Below are 21,922 nucleotides of genomic sequence, written 5' to 3' on the forward strand. Positions count from 1 at the left end.
TCAGGCTCTAGAGCTTCATTCAATTTGCTGTTTCTGAACAGCACTGATTTCTATCTATATAACTCGTCTTTGCCGTGGTGCGAGAACTAAGTTGGGGCAGTCCCTCCCGGATTTCCATTATAAAAGGATACGAGTGAAAAGTCGCAAAACAAAGAACGCTTATGAAATTTTTTTTAATGTTGTTTTGTGGTGGAACGATTTTATTTCATTCTCCCGGCTCGTCGATGTTCTTTGCGTCCTCAGCTCGATGATGGCACCGCGTATGTTCCACCCCTAGGACGCCACCACATCGGTACTGTACCCACAACTCTCAGCCGAGGGGAAAGTTCTTCTGACGAGATGACCTGACCTTCTCACTTCTCAGAACATCCTGCACCTCCACCCCCACCCCCACCCATGATACTTTCAATGGCGTTGACGTCATTTTAATTATCATTAACACTACTGGATCCATCCAACAAGTCATTGTCGAATCGAAGTAATGAAAGTGCAATGCAAAATTTTAAAAAATTTATAAAATATACACAACTGGTTCCGTCAGTATTTTATCAGCCAGATAATATATTCATGTCGTAATCTACTACTCCACTAAGAGTGCTATGTGTGTTACTCGAAGTATGTAATTCTCTATCTGATCCATTTGGCTGTTTCCGCTATTACCAACTACATAACATGGTGAGCTCTGACGGTTGAGGCTTGCCGAGCAGATGACGAGCGCGTCGACGCTCTTCGACGGCCGACATTATTTATTGGACAAAGTTATTTTGTCCACTATGATGGACGTGGTGTAATAGGGAACCTTAGTAAAACGTCCCCTTTCGTCTAGTTTATTTGATCAAATCTAGCGTCTCGCCTTAGATTTGATCAAAGAAGTTGCTCGCCTTCTGTTTATTGTAAATGTAACACTTGGAGCGCTAGGAATGCTGCAAATGTCCCACATTCAATGCCTATCAACGCGGCTTCCGAATTTACATGGTGCATCGCATCTATAACGAAACTGATAGAAATGTAAGAGGCAAATGAAGAACTGTATGACTTGCAGCATCCCGAATATAAAAACAGAGTAAGAAGAAACGAGATCTATAAAAACACTGCAGAGGCCAGTAGCCGTGAAGTAGGCCCAGGATGTACCCCAGACGATATAGAGGAGAAAATCTCAACTTTTGTAGAAATAAAAATATTTCTTCATGGCTATGTTATGTACTAAATAGTTATTTTGCTTTCATATATTCCTCTTTCTGTGCTTTATAAATAGCGTCTGGTATTATTTTTGTCAATGTGCACTTCGGCATTCCAGTGCTATACTGACAATTACTGTAGCTTTCTCCTGTTGCAAGAAATCACAGTGTTACGGTAAGTCTGTCTTCGGCGGATATAGCACTTCTGAGGTGAGTGTTCTGCTTCGTAATATGAGAAACCACTTTCCTGAGCACATACTGAAATGTACTCTCGACCGTTCGCAAGTAATTTTCATACAACTTTAAGTCCCCGAATGACAGCTCCCGTAATAGGTTTTGTTGTGTACTTTTATTATCTCGCCGTGACACACAAGGCCACACCCAAGCGCATTTCCTTTTCCTTTTTCCCGCTCCTCTTCCAAATGCAAACACAATGCAACTGTAGAGCACGCAACTGCAGAGCACAGTAACAAGTTGCTGTCCGCCATTCCGAAACTTTGATGAAATATTGGATGACAGTGTAATACCACATTTTTGCGGCTCGTTAGAGATTTTTGTCAAAGCTTTTTGTCCGACATCTGATCAAATTTTTTTATCCAATAAATCTGTCTCGGGATGTGTGTGATGTCCTTAGGTTAGTTAGGTTTAAGTAGTTCTAAGTTCTAGGGCACTGATGACCTCAGATGTTAAGTCCCATAGTACTCAGAGCCATTTGAACCATTTTTGAACCAATAAATGTGATAGTGTAATAGCCCCTAACCAGAGCCCTGTTTTCGTTCGCAAGAGAAATTCACTCTTTATTGGAACCTTCGAAAATGCCATTAAGAGTGCATCCACGCGTTCCTGTTTTCTGTTTGAATTTGCGCATGCACTTGCGTTTTCAAAAGCGCAAGCATACATGCGTGTTTATGCATGCGCAACTGTGGCGGATCATGGGCCTAAACTCTGGTGAGACCAGGAAGTATATTGGAAAATACCCTTTCCTAGCGTTGCTAACGGCGAGGAAAACGACAACGACGGTGACCACTACCACCACCACCACCACCACTACTACTACTACTACTTAATAACGACACTCACTGTTATTTACAAACGAACTGGAAAATTGGGTGTTTGAGCGTTATTACTTGTAAAACAAATTAACCCGATGATCCTTCTTCTTGCCGAATGTTTCGATGACATCGTCATACCACATGTCTCGGTTTTCACGTATTAGCAGTACTCGTTTTCCAACTGAGGTACAAGCAAGAGCTGATAAGCGATCCTGGGCCATGCTGTTCCTCTCGTTCTCAGTCATTCTTCTCTCGAACTAACGAGTGAAACAAATATTTATTTATGCTGGGAAGAAAATATAGCCCCTATTCAACACGCAACTGCGAGCCACTGAAGGACCACCATACATTTGTAATAATGCATCCTCACCGTCAATGGGGAATAGCTGAACATAATTCGCGAACTGAGTAATATCACCTAATTTAAGGAAGAGCAGTTTATCACAATGTGAAAAATCTTGTTTCCAGTTGTGTTACAGTATTATCCAATACCTCGAAGTACACTTGTCTGTATTTTGACTTCAGTGGAGTGCCAATGAATTCATCCATCATTTCAACTCTATTCATGGAAGCCTCAGGTTGTGAATTAGTCAAGTATTTCGTGGAACTTAAAAAGTCGATCAGTTTATCTTCATTTCTTAAGTTTTTCGTGTGATCTATGCATTTGAGACAGCATTGTTGCGAAACTAGGAATCATTGTTTTTTTTCCTGAAGAATGTTATAATCAGTCAATCCTTCAAAATATGCTTTGAAAAAGAGAGAGAAGAAAAGCAAAGTCAAAGTTTAGGAGACTATTTTTGAAACCACAGTCTTCTCCTGTCGTTGTTGTACTAGAGTCTGGACAGTCGATTATTTCATTTAAAATCTCAGTTAGCTCCGGACGGTTTTCGAGAATCGAGAGATACCAACTATACAGTCCAAAATTGTTGTGCGCTTGGAAGAAGGGTGGAAAAAGCAGGAATATCCTGGGGTATGGAGAAAAAAGTCCTTGCTGGTTTTATACAAGAACAGCTCTATTGCCAAACTAAATTTAAACGATGTGCCAAACATTGAGTGAAAAGAGCGTGAGAGGCAGTTTTACAGACCTTAGCTTGCAGGCCATTTAATTCTCCTGCCAGAACAGATGCACAGTCATATGCCTGGGCCATTTTGTTCTTCATATCAGCGCAATGAATAAAGCAGCAGCATCGTGAAATCCCAGAAAATCTTCTTGAATGTCGCCGTTGCAGTCCATCAGCCTCACAACAACTGAGCATTGTGACTTGTCCAAAACTTCTGTTGCTTAGCCCGCAATGAAAGCATAAATTCAGATCCTATAAAAATTTGAATGTATATATTCACAAATAATCAGTAAATTCGTATTGTATAGTGTTTGAAAATCCCCCAAATAGCCCATTTTCTTCCAGTGTGCTTTCAAATCTTCGTTTCTGTTTAGCACACGTTTAAATATTGCTCTGAAATTTCCGGGATTCAGGGAATCTTCTGTCTCATAATAACCTTTGAAAGAGAGCCCCTTCTTACACAAAATATGTGTGACGTCAATTAGAATTTTCATGATCTCTCTGTTAGCTTTCACTTCATTGTTGTATCTGACTTCCAGTGGTCTGTGATGTTTATTAAGTAGCTCTGAAATATTAAACATTTGTCTGGATAGTTCTTTAACTGAAATAAAACTACTTAGATGATATTTAGTTGAAGCATGCCGCCTTAAACCTCTAGAAAGATTCTTGAGATCGTCGAAACCCTCAACAGACCATACAGTTTTTCTTGTGCTGAAGAGCAATCACGGCCAGAAGTATAATTTTTCTGTTGTAGGACAAACGCAAAACCCACTTGTTCCGCTGATACCGTGATGTTTCGAATGTATATGTTTTGGACTTTCTTTCCAAAGGAGGTGTATGCCTGGTATTGGACGTCCTTCCTTCAAATTTCATGTCGTTCAGTTTCACATCTCCTTGAAACCGAAATCTCCTACAAGGAAGTAAAGATATCCTCACTCAAAATTGTTACATCAGTGCTTGTACAAGGCTGGGCTTTATCCGTACTTACTACAAATGAGGACAACTAACGTAAGAGAAACCAATATAGGTGGCGCCAAGGCAACGCCTCCCGTGGCATGGAGCCGCACAGCACGTACCGCTCTCCCGCTTCCAGCAGTGACGTAACGGTTACCATGGCAACCGAACTTTTGCAGGCGACCTGTTTTGTGTCTGCCCTCCTCGCCATATGCTTCGCGCCTCTGTCTGCTTTAGGTTAGGACCAAGCTTTCGTACTTTGACTTGCTCTCTGGTGCTGGTGGCTTAGAAGAAACAACAGAAGCTAACATTTTTCGCATTCGCTGCCAAAACTTCATAAGGATTTATCGTAAAGATAATTATTGCTAATGCTCCATTACTACAGAAAAGTGAGGAGGCCTGGCCTACCTTCGCTCATCTGATCAGCCGCCACTGATACGCAGTTCTCTCGGCTTGGAGAGCGTGCGTCGTGGCTCATTGCTTCACGGGCTAGGTTTAGGAGATGACAAGCAGTTAGGGCCCAGGTGTACAGGATGTTTGTAATTAAACTTTCGCTATTTGAGAGGGTCCCCTTGAAAAATGAGTGATTGTTGGCCAATGAAACCTTGTGGAAACATTTGTGAGGACATGTGGAAGAGAAATAACGAATGAACCAGTGAAAGAAACATATTTTAATTTCCACATAAGAGGGAAGTCACGCAATGTGACGACCATCTGCATCCAGACAGCTTGTAGCCGCACTAGAGATATCATTTCACAACTTTTCAAACGGTGGATCATAGAACGTCCAGCTGTCATGACGCAGCTCGTACACTGCTTGAAGATCGCATATTGCGCCAAGATTCTCAGCCATGGAACAGTAACTCCTTCAACAGTCTGTGGCGCAATTAGCCGTCGGCCTCTCCCAGGAGCAATTCCAAAATGGCCAATTAATTGGTTGGTTCAAATGGCTCTGAGCACTATGGGACGTAACATCTGTGGTCATCAGTCCCCTAGAACTTAGAACTACTTAAACCTAACTAACCTAAGGACATCACACACGTCCATGCCCGAGGCAGGATTTGAACCTGCGACCGTAGTGGTCACGCGGTTCCAGACTGAAGCGCCTAGAACCGCACGGCCATACCGGCCGGCAATTAATTGGAACTTCCGAATCATGTTCCTCAACAGCAACGCGGAAAGAAGACCTCTCCGCATTCGTTTAATGTGTCGATACTCGCGAAGAGTAGCAGCACTACTCCTGTTGTTTTGGTAAGACAGCTTTGTCAGCAAAGCCTTGCTCACCTTGTCCAGACCCATATCAACTGTCTGCAACCGTAATTCGCACTGATGCAAGGGCGTCCTTACGAAGGTTTGTAGGGGAGGGGAGGTAGAGGGGATTGGCGGGTTAGACCTGGGGGTGTGGGGTATTTTTAATGCTTTGGTAGACGAATGGTGACTTGTAACTAGCCATAAAAAAGCTCCAGTTCCAACCTTGTTACGGACGAGCATAATACCGATTTTTAAATCTTTTTCTTGAAATAAAAATACTTCAAAGCGCTATATTTTTTTTCTGCGAGCCTGGGGGGGGGGGGCGGGGAGGAGCTTGTGAACTTTCCCCCCTTGCCCCCCGGGTATGGGCGGAATCCTCAGCTGTGAAAGAAATTTTCATTGCCATAAATCTGCCGGCAACAGGAGAAGTTGTAACTGATGATGAGGCCATCCGCCAGGGTACAATGGAGTTAGGCACGTGATACAGTTAGTGATGATGACGCTAAGCTGGGCCACCCTCTTAGTGCTGATCAGAAGGTGTACGCAATGTGCCGGTATCACGTGTCATTCTCTCTTTCTTTCCCACTGTGATCGACAATATTAACATTACACTATACTCTCCACCCACTCGCTATCTACGCTCAACGTTTACACAGAGGATCAAAGACTCGCACAGGTCGAATAAAAGGTATAAAAATACACGAAGACAGAAAACCTTATCAATCAGACAACTGAAACCATCCCCAGACATGTCACAGTCAATACAGCCATTTCACTTTACTTTACAATTACTTAATTATCAAGAAGAAAATAATAATGTTGTTTCAGTGCAGACGAAAGTTATCCTGAGTTCTTATACAACAAGCACCATATATGTACCTTTTCCATAGAAAAAACTGTTATTTTAACATGCTGTTTCGTATCACATTTATTGACTTACCTGGAAACAGAATCGAAGTAATTACACTCCTGGAAATGGAAAAAAGAACACATTGGCACCGGTGTGTCAGACCCACCATACTTGCTCCGGACACTGCGAGAGGGCTGTACAAGCAATGATCACACGCACGGCACAGCGGACGCACCAGGAACCGCGGTGTTGGCCGTCGAATGGCGCTAGCTGCGCAGCATTTGTGCACCGCCGCCGCCAGTGTCAGCCAGTTTGCCGTGGCATACGGAGCTCCATCGCAGTCTTTAACACTGGTAGCATGCCGCGACAGCGTGGACGTGAACCGTATGTGCAGTTGACGGACTTTGAGCGAGGGCGTATAGTGGGCATGCGGGAGGCCGGGTGGACGTACCGCCGAATTGCTCAACACGTGGGGCGTGAGGTCTCCACAGTACATCGATGTTGTCGCCAGTGGTCGGCGGAAGGTGCACGTGCCCGTCGACCTGGGACCGGACCGCAGCGACGCACGGATGCACGCCAAGACCGTAGGATCCTACGCAGTGCCGTAGGGGACCGCTCCGCCACTTCCCAGCAAATTAGGGACACTGTTGCTCCTGGGGTATCGGCGAGGACCATTCGCAACCGTCTCCATGAAGCTGGGCTACGGTCCCGCACACCGTTAGGCCGTCTTCCGCTCACGCCCCAACATCGTGCAGCCCGCCTCCAGTGGTGTCGCGACAGGCGTGAATGGAGGGACGAATGGAGACGTGTCGTCTTCAGCGATGAGAGTCGCTTCTGCCTTGGTGCCAATGATGGTCGTATGCGTGTTTGGCGCCGTGCAGGTGAGCGCCACAATCAGGACAGCATACGACTGAGGCACACAGGGCCAACACCCGGCATCATGGTGTGGGGAGCGATCTCCTACACTGGCCGTACACCACTGGTGATCGTCGAGGGGACACTGAATAGTGCACGGTACATCCAAACCGTCATCGAACCCATCGTTCTACCATTCCTAGACCGGCAAGGGAACTTGCTGTTCCAACAGGACAATGCACGTCCGCATGTATCCGGTGCCACCCAACGTGCTCTAGAAGGTGTAAGTCAACTACCCTGGCCAGCAAGATCTCCGGATCTGTCCCCCATTGGGCATGTTTGGGACTGGATGAAGCGTCGTCTCACGCGGTCTGCACGTCCAGCACGAACGCTGGTCTAACTGAGGCGCCAGGTGGAAATGGCATGGCAAGCCGTTCCACAGGACTACATCCAGCATCTCTACGATCGTCTCCATGGGAGAATAGCAGCCTGCATTGCTGCGAAAGGTGGATATACACTGTACTAGTGCCGAAATTGTGGATGCTCTGTTGCCTGTGTCTATGTGCCTGTGGTTCTGTCAGTGTGATCATGTGATGTATCTGACCCCAGGAATGTGTCAATAAAGTTTCCCCTTACTGGGACAATGAATTCACGGTGTTCTTATTTCAATTTCCAGGAGTGTATAAAAGTATGTGGCAGGTCGGAACTGATGGGGATATTGTTTAAGGCTGGTGACTAATGCTTTTATTGTAAATGGCGTCCCACGTTGCGTAGAGACTACAAATTTATCGTGATTTTTTCAAGAAATCTAAACCATGATTTCTGCAAGTAAAATTTCGTAAACGAGTGGTATTTTTGTATATTCACAACATACGTACTTTTTAAGTAATTACAGTTTGATGTAAACGGCACGATGTACTTTTTCTAGCGGCACTCAGAAACTTTTTAGAAAGAAGAGTCTAGTGATAACATGTTTTTGTTTATTTATATTTTCAATGAAAGGTTTCGCGAAATATCCGAAAAATCTGCTAAATGTGAAGTGAAAGTCTGTTGTTACAGTTCAGTTCAGCTTCATTACCAGTAACAACTATAATTATCTGAGACACTGGTAACTATTACATTTTTAACAAACTAAGATTTGCAGGGGACACAGTGACCATTGTAATTAATTTAGAGGTTAAGAACCACAGAAGGCTTAAAGAACCGTGACGATGGTGTCCAATTGTGCTTTAAACTTTAATAGTTTAACGTGTTGCCACCAGGGAAATGAATATATGAGAACACTCGCATCTGATGAGCGAAACTTGTCAAATAAACCAAATAATACAGCCCCTCCGGGAATATATCTGTACATTAGTTATTATATGTGTTCCCAACTAAAACGCTCTATACTAAACGACACATGAGACACACAAACATTGTGACGTTATAAATGCGGTATATTTATTCTGTTGGTGGTCCACCACCTATCCCATTACTTCAAAGCAATTATAACTTACGAGGAGAACAAGGCTAGTGCCGTCACCCTATTTCCTAGAAACTTCGTGTAGTGGAAGAGGGGCCAAAATAAGCGAATGCGTGTCTCGCCTTATCCGTAGATACTCTATGTGTCGATGTCTACTTTACCGCGAAATTTTCACCTACGAAATGGTGGCATAGTGGTTAGCGTCGCAGATTTTTTTTTTTAATTTTTCGTCCCGTGTTCGAAACCCGATTATTACTTTTATTTTCGTTTTCATTTATATACCCATGTCTATAGAATCTCACTACACGAATGTTTTTCAGTGTGTATTGGTATGATGTTGTCCTTATTCGTCTACTAATTGTATGTCAGATGAAAGAATTTAAAAAATAAGATAATTATTTGAAATTGTTTGCGGTGAAATTCCTGTAGGGTATCTTGATTCATAATCAATTTCAAGCGCTAGTTTTCGGAAAAGTGATCCCCCTCGTATGGTTTGCGCCGAAATTATTGAGAACACGTGAAATTTCGCCAGTGTTAACGGCGTTTCTTTCCCGAGTGAGATTCATACGAAGAAGTGTCACTGAGGCAAACCAGCCTTCAGACGATGCTGGTGGTGTTCTGAATATCTGTGTTCCTAATGTGTCTACGACGCAAACCACTGAACCACCCTTCCGTCTGAGGATAACGCGCTGCAATACAACACATAAAGTACCTCGGAAAAAACCCAAAAACTTTGACTGTCGTTTTTTTAAGAACGGATAATTTGAGACACGTGTTCGCTTATTTTGACACTTCTCCCACTGGGTGAAATTCCCGGGAAGTTGGGTGGTGGCATTGCCGTGTTCTCCTCGTTTCTATTGTCACCACATTAATCAGTTTATCACAAATAAAATACGTTTCGCCCAATTCATGTCCTAAGAGATAAATTCCTATACAAATCATTAGCGCTCCAGTCCCTTCATCATATTCTAGAAAATTCTCAGAGCTTATCATTGTAATACAGGATGGCCATAAATTGATCAGTAAACAACACAACAAACAACGCAACTGTAAACAGAGATCCATAGACAGATTTTACTTCATGAGTTAGACTGGTTCAGTTACATGCCACCACTGGACCAAGTTTTCAGTTGTCTTGCTGTAATCAATACCCTTGTGTTCGTAAGGTCTGTCGCACAACGCGTTAGTCTGCAAGATTGGCAGGTGAGCCAGTGGCGGCGCCAGAGGTAGGCCAGTTTATTCTATACAATTAACGTAACTTGTATCGACGTACAAATACATTCGAATGGACTTTATGACTACACAATTAACATACATCTATCCGTTGATCCGCACCTGTTGAACAACAAGTGAAAAAACTAGTCGATCGATGTATCGAACGAACGGTTCTCTCCCACTGTCTGTTTTGTGTTTGCGCGTGTGTTAAATACTTTGCATTAACGGTAAACAATAAAGGCATATTTGATTTCATTGTGGTCTCTGTTTTGCTGTTTGGCAGTGAACTATGCATATTATGGAAATTGAACGTAGTAACGCGACAAAACGGCCTAGCATATCAGATTTCTTCAGTCTGCATCAAAACGTTATTAAGCCAAACGAGGACATTACAGTATCTACATCTGTAGGCTAGTTTCCACGATCCAGAAAGCGACGTAGAAAAGATTGTGTTTCGTGATGATGATGAAGTGGAAGTAGGAAAGAAATTAAAACAGTTGGAACATGAAAAACTCAGTGAAAATAAAGGTAAAGAATTATTTTCTATTGCTAGTAATAGCACCAGCAGCACGAATTCGTCTGCTGCATCTCGCGATATATCTGCGAAACCTACTGACGAACCAAAACAGCCTCTATTAAGGCATTTTACTTTTCGCATGTTTGGAGACAGAAACAGAAATCTCCAGCCAGGTTGGTACAAAACTAATCCATGGCTGGAATATAGCATCGTACATGATGCTGCGTATTTTTTTGTCCGTCGATTTTCGCCGTTCCCAAACTCAAGGCACAAAAAGCGAATTACTTAGTTTTGTGTGTGAGGGTTTAAACTATTTGGAAAAGTGCAATAGAGGCTACTTCCGGCTTTAAAGAGCATGAGAAGGGCTTCACACACAAAACTCTGTAGTTGCTTTGGAGCCTTTTAAAAATTTAGAAAGTATGTTTGGAGAGAATTCAACAGTTGCCGCTCTGTTAGATGAAACGTATGCGTTGTTAAGTTCAGGAAAGCAGAGGATACATAAAAACGATTGCCGATGTACTTCGATACACAGCCCTTTAAGGAGAAACTCAAACAGGTCATAATAAATCGAAAGATAGTGCAAAAAGGGAAATTTTTTAGAGTCAGTGGAATTTATAGGGAAAGTAGATTTGAGTGTTAGGAAAAAACTTGAATCTAAAAGGGAAAAATACACACTTCATGATATACAAAGCGAAATTCTTAGCACTATGAGCAACATCGTGCTAGAAGATATCTCAGATGAAGTGAAAATGCTCAGTATTTTGCCCTAATGGTTACGAGTCAAAACATTGTTCAAAAACTGAGCAGTTATCAAGTGTCATTCCGTACTATTTATATGGTGACATATACAAAAGGTTTTTAGGCTTTGAACCTGCAAAAAATCTGGATGTTTCTTCTTTGTTAGTCACCATTAAAATAAAACAGCGAACTTTGGAATTAATTTAAATTACTGTATTGCACAAACATATGACGGAGCTGCAGTTATGAGTGGTTGTTGCGCAGGTATTCAAGCCCCTTTAAGCTGGGAAGTTCCACAAGGTATCTACACACACACACACACACACACACACACACATACACACACACACACACACACACAGGCACACAGTATGTACCATAAGTTGAATCTCTTCGTAGTAGCAACATGCAGAGGGATCAAGTCGGCTACAGATTTTTATTATGACACTGCAGGGACTCAATGGGTCAGCAGTGCATCGAATGTTTATTGATACACAAATAAAAATGAAGTTTGGAAAAGTGGAATTAGAAAAGTTAAGTGACACTAGATGGGCCTGTCAATACGCTTCATGTCTGGCTGTGAAGAAGACAGTTGAAGCTACCGTTGTATCCCTACTAAACATTCAGGCAGAAAATTTAGAACGAGCAGCAGAGGCATCAGGATTTAGTGCAAAGTCAAATTTTTCTTTCCTTTTTCATTTATGCCTTTTCACATGTTCACGTGTTTCCTTCAGGGCAAACACGGTGATATTGTTGCTGCAATCGACTTAGGAGAAGCTACAAGCGATCAGTTCAATCAAATGCGAGAATCAGCTTCAGGTTTCATTGATGTATGGAAGGAAAGTATACATGTGGCAAAAGAAATAGGTGGTAATATTCCTTCAGATTCCTCTTCTTTTTGGTAGGATTCGAAAGGTGCCGAAAGAATCTTAAGAAATATGTTTGTGATTTGGCGGATAATGACAGCCTTGAACCTGTACAGCCAACTGATTTCAAATCTTTAGTATTTCGTAAATGGATGTCTTATTTCAAACTGTGGAATAATAAAAAGAATGACCCTTTTAAATCCAAAAAGTGAATATTTTATGGATAAACAAATATTAGTGCCGTTGGCACAAAATTATTCATACAATATTGAATCGTTGGAGGCAGAAATCAAGATATTAGAAAACCTTATCATTAGACATGAACAGCAAACTAGAGCGAAGACTGACAGTTCGCTTGCATTTCTCAAGCTGTTTCGAGCAATATAAAATTGCGTTACAAGATTTGTGCAAAAAGGCTCTGAGAACTATGGGACTTAACATCTGAGGTCATCAGTCCCCTAGAACTTAGAACTACTTAAACCTAACTAACCTAAGGACATCACACACATCCATGCCCGAGGCAGGATTCGAACCTGCGACCGTATCGGTCGCGCGGTTCCAAACTGAAGCGCCTAGAACCGCTCGGCCACACCGGCCGGCACGATTTGTACAAATTAAGTCAAATAGCAGTGACTATTTCAGCTTCCTCTGCATCATGTGAAAGACTATTTTCGTGTATGCGACGTATAAAATGATATTTAATAAATTCAATGTCGGATTAACACCTAAGTTATTTGTCTATTCTTGCAATAGAAAGGACTTTGACAAAGACCACTGACTTGCAAAAAGTGGTTGATGACTTCGCCTGAGAGAGGGAGGCGGGGCTAGTTCCCCCACTCCGCTGCTCGCTCCTCGGGCCGACCAAGTTCTCGTTTGTTCGTTCAGAAGGATTAATCGGTTTTAAAAGTAAGTAAACACCTATTTATTGTTTTGTATTTCACAGTTTTTCACTTTTTTCTCAGTGGTATCAATTTTTCTGTTTTACAGATGAACATAAAATGAATATACTCTCGAAAACGCTTGTTTGAGGCGTAATTTGTCTTTGGTGTGTGGGTTATCGGGAAAGTGATGTCATTCGTATCGAAGTATGTTATATATGGACGCTATATTGTGGCCGTTTTAGGTAGTGTGTGTTTTGGATACCAGCAGAGGCCGGGCCCGAACTATATGTTTCCGATACTGCCAACCTCAGCAAACTACTGCTCTATAGCTGTTGGCGAATGTTTTGTATACTCCGCTTTCCTTTGTGTTGTAAGTTTATTGTTGTTTTCTTTTCTTGGTTTGAAATGAGTGAATAGACTAAAAATGGACCATTGCGGCCTTCACAACACTAGATTGTATTATGATCATTACTTCAGTTCAGTTTCGCATGGGCACACAACACGGAAGTAAGCTGACAGTCGTGAGAGAGGGAGGCGGGACTAGTTCCCCCACTCCGCTGCTCGCTCCTCGGGCCGACCAAGTTCTCGTTTGTTCGTGCAGCAGCCGACTGCCACGATTTAAGAGTCCGAATACACCTTTCAAGTCTTTGCTGTTAATAGCGTATACGTGTACCGGAAAATGTAGGTGATGTATAAAGGTTTACTTTAGTTTCCAGTACAAGAATGGACAATTTTTTTCAGTATAATTTCTGATACTGTGATGGTAATGTTTGTCAGTATTTTACTGTTAGTACCGGGGACTACATGGGTCGCCCGCATCTCGTGGTCGTGCGGTAGCGTTCTCGCTTCCCACGCCCGGGTTCCCGGGTTCCCGGGTTCGATTCCCGGCGGGGTCAGGGATTTTCTCTGCCTCGTGATGGCTGGGTGTTGTGTGCTGTCCTTAGGTTAGTTAGGTTTAAGTAGTTCTAAGTTCTAGGGGACTGATGACCATAGATGTTAAGTCCCATAGTGCTCAGAGCCATTTGAACCAACTACATGGGTCGGGAAACGTATGTTGGTGTGTTGTGGCTTCCAAATTTGTTTATAGTTGGTTTTTTGTAATGATTATGTTATCCCCACTCAGAAGCCCTATACTTTCGCTGCTTTTCCGATTGTTTGTTTGGAGCGGAAACTAAATGCCAGACTATCTAGATTTAGGGGAGTTTGGCATATGAAGTTGCGATAGTGAGGTAGCAAAAGAGACCCTTGTATTTACGGCCGCAGCAATAAACATAAATTGGAAATGTTTATCAAATATTTCATACTATTATTAAGTTATTTAGATACTATTATTACCAAGTTATTTAGGTACTATTACTATTAAGTTAGTTATGTATATTAACTATCACACGTATTTTACTAAAAAAAAATCTTCCTTCAAGTTGGAATGGCTTTTGAGTCTGTTACTGCACACTTAAAATACCAACAAAAAGACAGAATCAGTCACTGGATTTATGATATAACTACGCTGTATTTCGATCGTTATCTCGTAATCTTCAAGTGGTACCAGCTCAAATTACATTGATTTGTATTCCGTTTGCAAGCAACAAGTAAAGTCACCGTGATATTTTGAATCTTCTTGCAATTTCTTTCTGCATCGAAAATGTTATCCATATCCATTTTATCAAACCCATCTGCAGGTTGTCTATCAAGCAGCCTCCAGGAGCAAAAAAATTAAAATAGTGTCATGATCTGCTTACTGAGTGGTGTAATCTAATGTTAAAAGTTTAACCCAATAAGGCAACAACTATAGTTAGAAAGTGTGTGTTTGTCTCGATGCACTGATCTGATGACGTGCAAATGCCCGCACTTGATTTATCCAGTATTTGAGAATGATGGACTTTACACGCAATTACAAACTTTTTTGAAACTTTTCTCGTTCGCTCCACAAAATGATAAAGGAAAAAGTTTATCCCTTACTATATTTTCGCTGTGCATGCCGTAAAACGGCAGCTTCAGGCATGACATTTTAGTTTATTACTTCTTTACTACTAACTCTGTTGGTAACACACTTTGCAAGAAGGACTTACATGTACCATTGAACGTCCCTGCAAACGTATATGATTGTACGACACACAGTTCAGATGACATGACGTCATATTCATTTAGATGCGTGAAAAATTAGCATTTCCTTGAAATGCCGCTAGGCAACATTTCATCAGGCATGGCGTCTTAATTTATTTGTTCTTTAATTCTAACTGTATTCACTACACACTTTGTAGACAGGATCCACATAAACCACTGAATGGACCTGTGAAATTATATCATACTACGACACATACAGAGCAGGAGATGTGACTTCATAATCATTGAGATGCATAAAAATCTAGCTTTTGCTTCAAATGGGGCCCAAATTACCCACATTATATTCATCCAGTATATGATAATGACGGCACTTAATGACTTCCAACAAAGTTTTGAGCATAGTTTCAAACCGTCCCTAAACATTTTCTCTTTGACATGCTTCAAGTCAAATATTTAACACGTTAACTCATTTGTTAGGTAATTAGGTATGTGAAGCTGTTTTATACACGGGAGTTTGATTATTTTACGGGGTGTTATTAAAACTTTACTTGTTACTTCCACTGAACACAGAAATCAACATTGTTTACGGTTTCTAAAGGAAAAATAATGCTAGCATGAGCTATTTAAAGTTAGTAAAAGCAACAAGATAGAATTTTCAAGGGGGCGTGAGAAAGCAGACGATGCCCTTAACTAAAGAATAAATGGCAAACTGAACTTCAGTACGCTGCAAATACACACAGCCACTCAATCAAAATTTTATCTCGTTGATGCAGATACATTAATGCACGCAATAAGTACAAGTATATAGTCATTATAAATACACATTACACATATCTAAATTTAATTTTCACTACAAACCAAATATGGAAGTTTATAATGTCTTTTATACCGCATTGATTAGCGGTATTATGTAATGTCAATAAATTAACGTTTTAAATTATATTTCGTCCTCCATATTTATCCATGTGAATTCAAGACTAGGCCCGCCCATTTTATAATCTGGCCCATCCTTGGCTCACCAATGTGACACACGCTAGAGCTGCCACTGCCCGCATTGTATTCGTGTGTCGAATTAACGGAAGCCAACCTGAGTGCAGGTTTTAGTCAGTTCCCCACTGCTTGCTGCTCCCCAATCTCCGGCTCAGGAAACTACGATTAATAAACAGTTAAAATACTGTAACACAAAGAACAAAGCCGGCCGGAGTGGCCGTGCGGTTCTAGGCGCTACAGTCTGGAGCCGAGCGACCGCTACGGTCGCAGGTTCGAATCCTGCCTCGGGCATGGATGTGTGTGATGTCCTTAGGTTAGTTAGGTTTAATTAGTTCTAAGTTCTAGGCGACTGATGACCTCAGAAGTTAAGACGCATAGTGTTCAGAGCCATTTGAACCATTTTGAACAGAACAATGTTTACACGATCAAAGGTGGATGGTACACATGACTTCCTTCCCTTGGCTTAATGGGTGGCTGTGGCGACAGGGAGGCCATCCGATTACAGAGTTAAAACAAAAATTTGCCCAATTATGAAAACAGAGGTTCCCGTGCGACAAGGTAAACTCTACGAAAGAGAGAAAACATATTGTTGTTGTTGTCGTCCCAATAAAGAAGCTATTTTTGGTGTGTGGCCCGGGGGGGGGGGGGGGAGGGGGCGTAGAAGATATGTTTGCCGACCTGCAGAGGGTGAGCTTCGAGTGGGCACTGAAAATTTATCACCAAGAAACAACATTACTCCTATGGTGCGGCGATTACCAATCCAGATAAGTGAAGTTTGTTGTTATAAAGGGATAGCACACAGTTAAATTGTATCAGGGAAATTATGTGCTGTGACCATATACTCGCTGTAAAAGTGAGGATATTGTATGTCATATGGTCATAAGTAAAGATGCACATAGCACATTGCCCGAAGAAAAAGTGAACCTCTCAGAAGTGGACGAGGCAACTAAATGGAACCTCAAGAGTTGAGATGGCGTGTGATGTTATAGCAGTGATTACAAAACTGAGTCAAATTTACATTGAACTTGGCAGTATGAGCTCACTTTAAGTGAAACGTTGAAACCCCTCTGGTCTGGATGCACGCCGTAATTCGGTTGGGAAGGGTGTAATAATGTCGTTATATCCTATCCTGACTCCTGAGGCAAGTCGGTCCATAACAGTTGTAAATGGTACTTCATATAATAAATACTTGAACTGGGATGAATTTGACGCCCGAGCTGGTCCCACACGCCTTCTATGCGGGACTGATCTGGGAATCTTGCTGGCCACGAGAGTACCTCGACATCCTATAGACAGTTCATAGAAACACATGCCATGTGTGGACGAGCGTTGCCCTTTTGAAAAACGGCATCACGATACTGTCGCTTAGGTGGTAACTAGAGTTGTAAAACTACTGTAGGCTGATGTAGACTACCATAAATAAGTGTAGACTACGACAGTTTTCAGAATAGCTTTGGTCAGTTAATGACGTATACACGTTACGAACACATTAGGTGTGTTGCATACCTGTCAGGCGCTACCTCATAACAATCGCTTTCCTTACATATGCTATTAGTGTTTTACTAGAGTCCCCTAAAAACCGGAAGCGGTAAACCGTCTAGAAACTGAATGAGGTTATATAAAGTGCTGGATAACCTACAGAACAGTTTTGTTCTACATAGTTATCCTCCTGTTGTTCATTAAAAAGACAGCATTTATAGCAAAATTAAGCTTATCAGTGCTTAATTTTAGGTTTATTCGAAAATTGTTGCAGGGGGATGTTGTAGAAAAATTTAAGAAATTACAGATTCATCAAACAGCACTAGAAAACACAATTTCCTCAACAACTAAGTAAAAAAAACGGAAAACAAAAATATATCAAACATCGTTTCAGTACTTCGTCAAGCTTATATAAAACATGTTTCTGTTATTCATAAACAACTTTCGCATTTATCAACAATGATAGGAAACTTTTGCCTTTGATCATTACGAAGATCATTCTATTATTCAACAGAAATAACAACAGTATACAGGGTGAGTCACCTAACATTACCGCTGGATATATTTCGTAAACCACATCAAATACTGACGAATCGATTCCACAGACCGAACGTGAGGAGAGGGGCCAGTGTAATTGGTTAATACAAACCATAAAAAAATGCACGGAAGTATGTTTTTTAACACAAACCTACGTTTTTTTAAATGGAACCCCGTTAGTTTTGTTAGCACATCTGAACATATAAACAAATACGTAATCAGTGCCGTTTGTTGCATTGTAAAATGTTAATTACATCCGGATATATTGTAACCTAAAGTTGACGCTTGAGTACCACTCCTCCGCTGTTCGATCGTGTGTATCGGAGAGCACCGAATTACGTAGGGATCCAAAGGGAACGGTGATGCACCTTAGGTACAGAAGAGACTGGAACAGCACATTATGTCCACATGCTAACACCTTTTTATTGGTCTTTTTCACTGACGCACATGTACATTATCATGAGGGGTGAGGTACACGTACACACGTGGTTTCCGTTTTCAATTACGGAGTGGAATAGTGTGTGTCCCGACATGTCAGGCCAGTAGATGTTCAATGTGGTGGCCATCATTTGCTGCACACAATTGCAATCTCTGGCGTAATGAATGGCGAAACGCCGCAGTACATCTGGTGTAATGTCGCCGAGGGCTGCCACAATACGTTGTTTCATATCCTCTGGGGCTGTAGGCACATCACGGTACACATTCTCCTTTAACGTACCCCACAGAAAGAAGTCCAGAGGTGTAAGATCAGGAGAACGGGCTGGCCGATTTATGAGTCCTCCACGTCCTATGAAACGCCCGTCGAACATCCTGTCAAGGGTCAGCCTAGTGTTAATTGCGGAATGTGCAGGTGCACCATCATGCTGATACCACATACGTCGACGCGTTTCCAGTGGGACATTTTCGAGCAACGTTGGCAGATCATTCTGTAGAAACGCGATGTATGTTGCAGCTTTTTGGGCCCCTGAAATGAAGTGAGGACCAATGAGGTGGTCGCCAATGATTCCGCACCATACATTTACAGTCGACGGTCGCTGTCGCTCTACCTGTCTGAGCCAGCGAGGATTGTCCACGGACCAGTAATGCATGTTCCGTAGATTCACTGCCCCGTGGTTTGTGAAACCCGCTTCATCGGTAAACAGGTAGAACTGCAGCGCATTCTCTGTTAATGCCCATTGACAGAATTGCACTCGATGATTAAAGGCATCACCATGTAATTGATGATGTAGCGACACATGAAACGGGTGAAAGCGGTGACGATGCAGTATGCGCATGACACTACTTTGACTCAGTCCACCGGCTCTCGCAATGTCCCGTGTACTCATGTGTGGGTTCATGGCAACAGCAGCTACCACACTAACTGCACCCGCTTCTCCTGTGACGGGCCTGTTACGGACCCGTTTGCGTGCTACGACCATATCTGTTGCATACAGTTGGCGGTAGATGTTTTGCAATGTGCGGCACGTTGGATGCTCTTTGTCCGGGTACCGTTCTGCATACACCCTGCAGGCTTCAGCTGCATTTCGTTGACACTCGCCATAGATGAGTATCATCTCCGCCTTTTCAGAGTTCGAATACACCATGGTCACAGTTCCTACAACACTACACTATCACAGACGTCTGGTAACACGGTGTACTACAGTTGGTCTGCGTGCGGAGACGAATGCAGAATAACAATAGCAGCAAGCGCTACATGCAGACACTGCGACAGCTAGACCAAACCACAACAGTGCACTACAGCCACACTCGTAAACACGGTCGTCATGGTAAACATGTCCCTGCAGATGCTGCTCGCCGACCGTGGCCCATGTTTGTTACAACACGCAACTGAACGTCGGAGGTTTCAAGCGTCAACTTTAGGTTAAATATCTCCGGATGTAATTAACATTTTACAATGCAACAAACGGCACTGATTACGTATTTGTTTATATGTTCAGATGTGCTAACAAAACTAACGTGGTTCCATTTAAAAAAACGTAGGTTTTTGTTAAAAAACATACTTCCGTGCATTTTTGTATGGTTTGTATTAAACAATTACACTAACCCCTCTCCTCACGTTCGGTCTGTGGAATCGGTTCGTCAGTATTTGATGTGGTTTACGAAATATATCCAGCGGTAACGTTAGGTGACTCACCCTGTATAGCAGCTCTTCCTTTACAGTGAGCTTCGCCATGGAGAAAAGGGATCATGTCGGTGTATGATGCAAAATTGTATTCAACCATGTTGCTCTAATACTCGCAGAGACGTGAATGAAGCTCAAACCGGTTCAGAGAGGTAGGATAGACATCAAATGACATCAGGCAATCAGAAGTAAGCACCCCCCCACCCCCAATCCATGACCACCTCATTGCATACCTACCTAGCGAACGTGTTTTCTCACGACTGGTTTATCAAAATATTATGTGCCCACCTCCCACTACAAATCCTAGAGGTTTGTAACGGGAATTTTGGGTCACCCTGCATTTAACTTGTTGCTGTTCTTGGGATGATGCCGAACACCTCGAGCATACTCACAGGACAAAATCCGACAACTATGCCTATTTGCAACAGTAGGCAGAAATAAAGGTCATTCGTCTCTAAAAACAAGCCACCAAAAGCATTGTTCATCTTCATACACGCCGTCAGAGTGTTTGTAGCAGTGTCCACACACTTTGAGTTATAGAGTGGTTTGTATCTTACAATGTCTTATCGTTGAATTCGTATGTATTTCATTTATTGTACACACTCTTACATGCTGTTGACGTTGGAAAGGATAGTTCCTGACTAGCATGCCAATCAGAGTTCGATGAGCTAGTACCAAGAGGTCTACGTATCGCTTGCTCTACTATATTTTACATAGCTGGCCTACCTGCTCCCCTTTCATGCTAACACACTGCGATTTATACAAATTGTGTCAGCCAGTGGATCCGTCAGTGTTCTGTATGCGGATACGTATCAGATTTTGTCATGTGTCGACATTGTACCTTCAAACATTCGGAAGACGCACATCGCCTTCTCTTAAGCAATCGACATTTTTACTCTCCTCACATAGCACGTAGGGGTACTCGGTTCTGAGAATCAGTTGAGAAAAACTTCAGAAATTCTTTTCTTACTAGTTTCAGTAAACATCTTTTCATTCGCAATTATTCTTTACATATTATTATAGTCCGGTATTCCTTTCTGGACACACTTTGTCTCGAGAAAGACAATAAACCGGAAACCGAACCCTGCTTAAAGTCGACTTTACATCGTCCCAGTGTGATAGAAGTTGTTCTCAGTCAGTTGATAAAGGATGGGAACTTTCTGCTTCTGGTTTTCGAGTTATAAAAGTCAGCTTATTGATGAAGGTTTCGTCCAGCTCCTTAAGCACACCTCATGCATGAGTACACTGTGTTCAATGCAATCAAGATCTTTTTTCTTAATTAATTAAGTTAGGTACCACCCTGATCGTCTCTATTAACTCAACCAATGCTGCAGACGCAGAAAAATATTTATAAAACAGAATAAAATGAAATAAATTGGTTTTCTGTTCAGGAACAATTCTGAAGTGAAACTGTGACTCTGAAAAGAAATTATGGTACTGAAATGTTGTACGACTTTTTAAATGACAACATTCGCAATATTCCGAGGACAATGGCCCACAGAAGGCGCTGTTTGGGCAGAAATGCCAGCAGGCAGCAGTGAGGCAGTGGGTAATGAAAGCGGCCTCCAAGGCCGCGTGCAATGTGACGCAACATGCACTTTCTCTACCGCTGCTTTCCACAACTCAGCTGCCTGCCGGATCATCCCGTCTAGTGTGAAATTCTTCCGTCACAACCACTCCGTTGTAAGAGGCCAGCGGGAAGTTGACATGCGCAAGGCCGCACAGTGCCATCTCTTTCCCCACTCTAGTTGACACAAACATTACCTCGACAATAGCGTATATGACTGTTTTCTGGAAATCGTCTTAAACGGTTAATTATCTCATTTGGTACTCACAACATGCTTTTT

The 21,922-nt window shown here is 42.3% G+C and overlaps 1 protein-coding gene across 1 annotated transcript in view; it reads left to right on the top strand.

Moving 5' to 3' along the window:
• Positions 1–13,473: 13,473 nt before the first annotated feature.
• Positions 13,474–21,922, top strand: part of LOC126183799 (nose resistant to fluoxetine protein 6-like) — a gene marked incomplete at its 5' end in the record, with an annotated part of 195,520 nt that continues 187,071 nt past the window's right edge. The window contains one exon of the mRNA XM_049926041.1: positions 13,474–13,564. Coding sequence (XP_049781998.1) covers positions 13,474–13,564 — 91 coding nt within the window. The remainder of the gene's footprint in view (positions 13,565–21,922) is intronic.

Source organism: Schistocerca cancellata, chromosome 4 (assembly GCF_023864275.1).
Source record: "Schistocerca cancellata isolate TAMUIC-IGC-003103 chromosome 4, iqSchCanc2.1, whole genome shotgun sequence".
NCBI classification, from domain to species: Eukaryota; Metazoa; Arthropoda; class Insecta; order Orthoptera; family Acrididae; genus Schistocerca; species Schistocerca cancellata.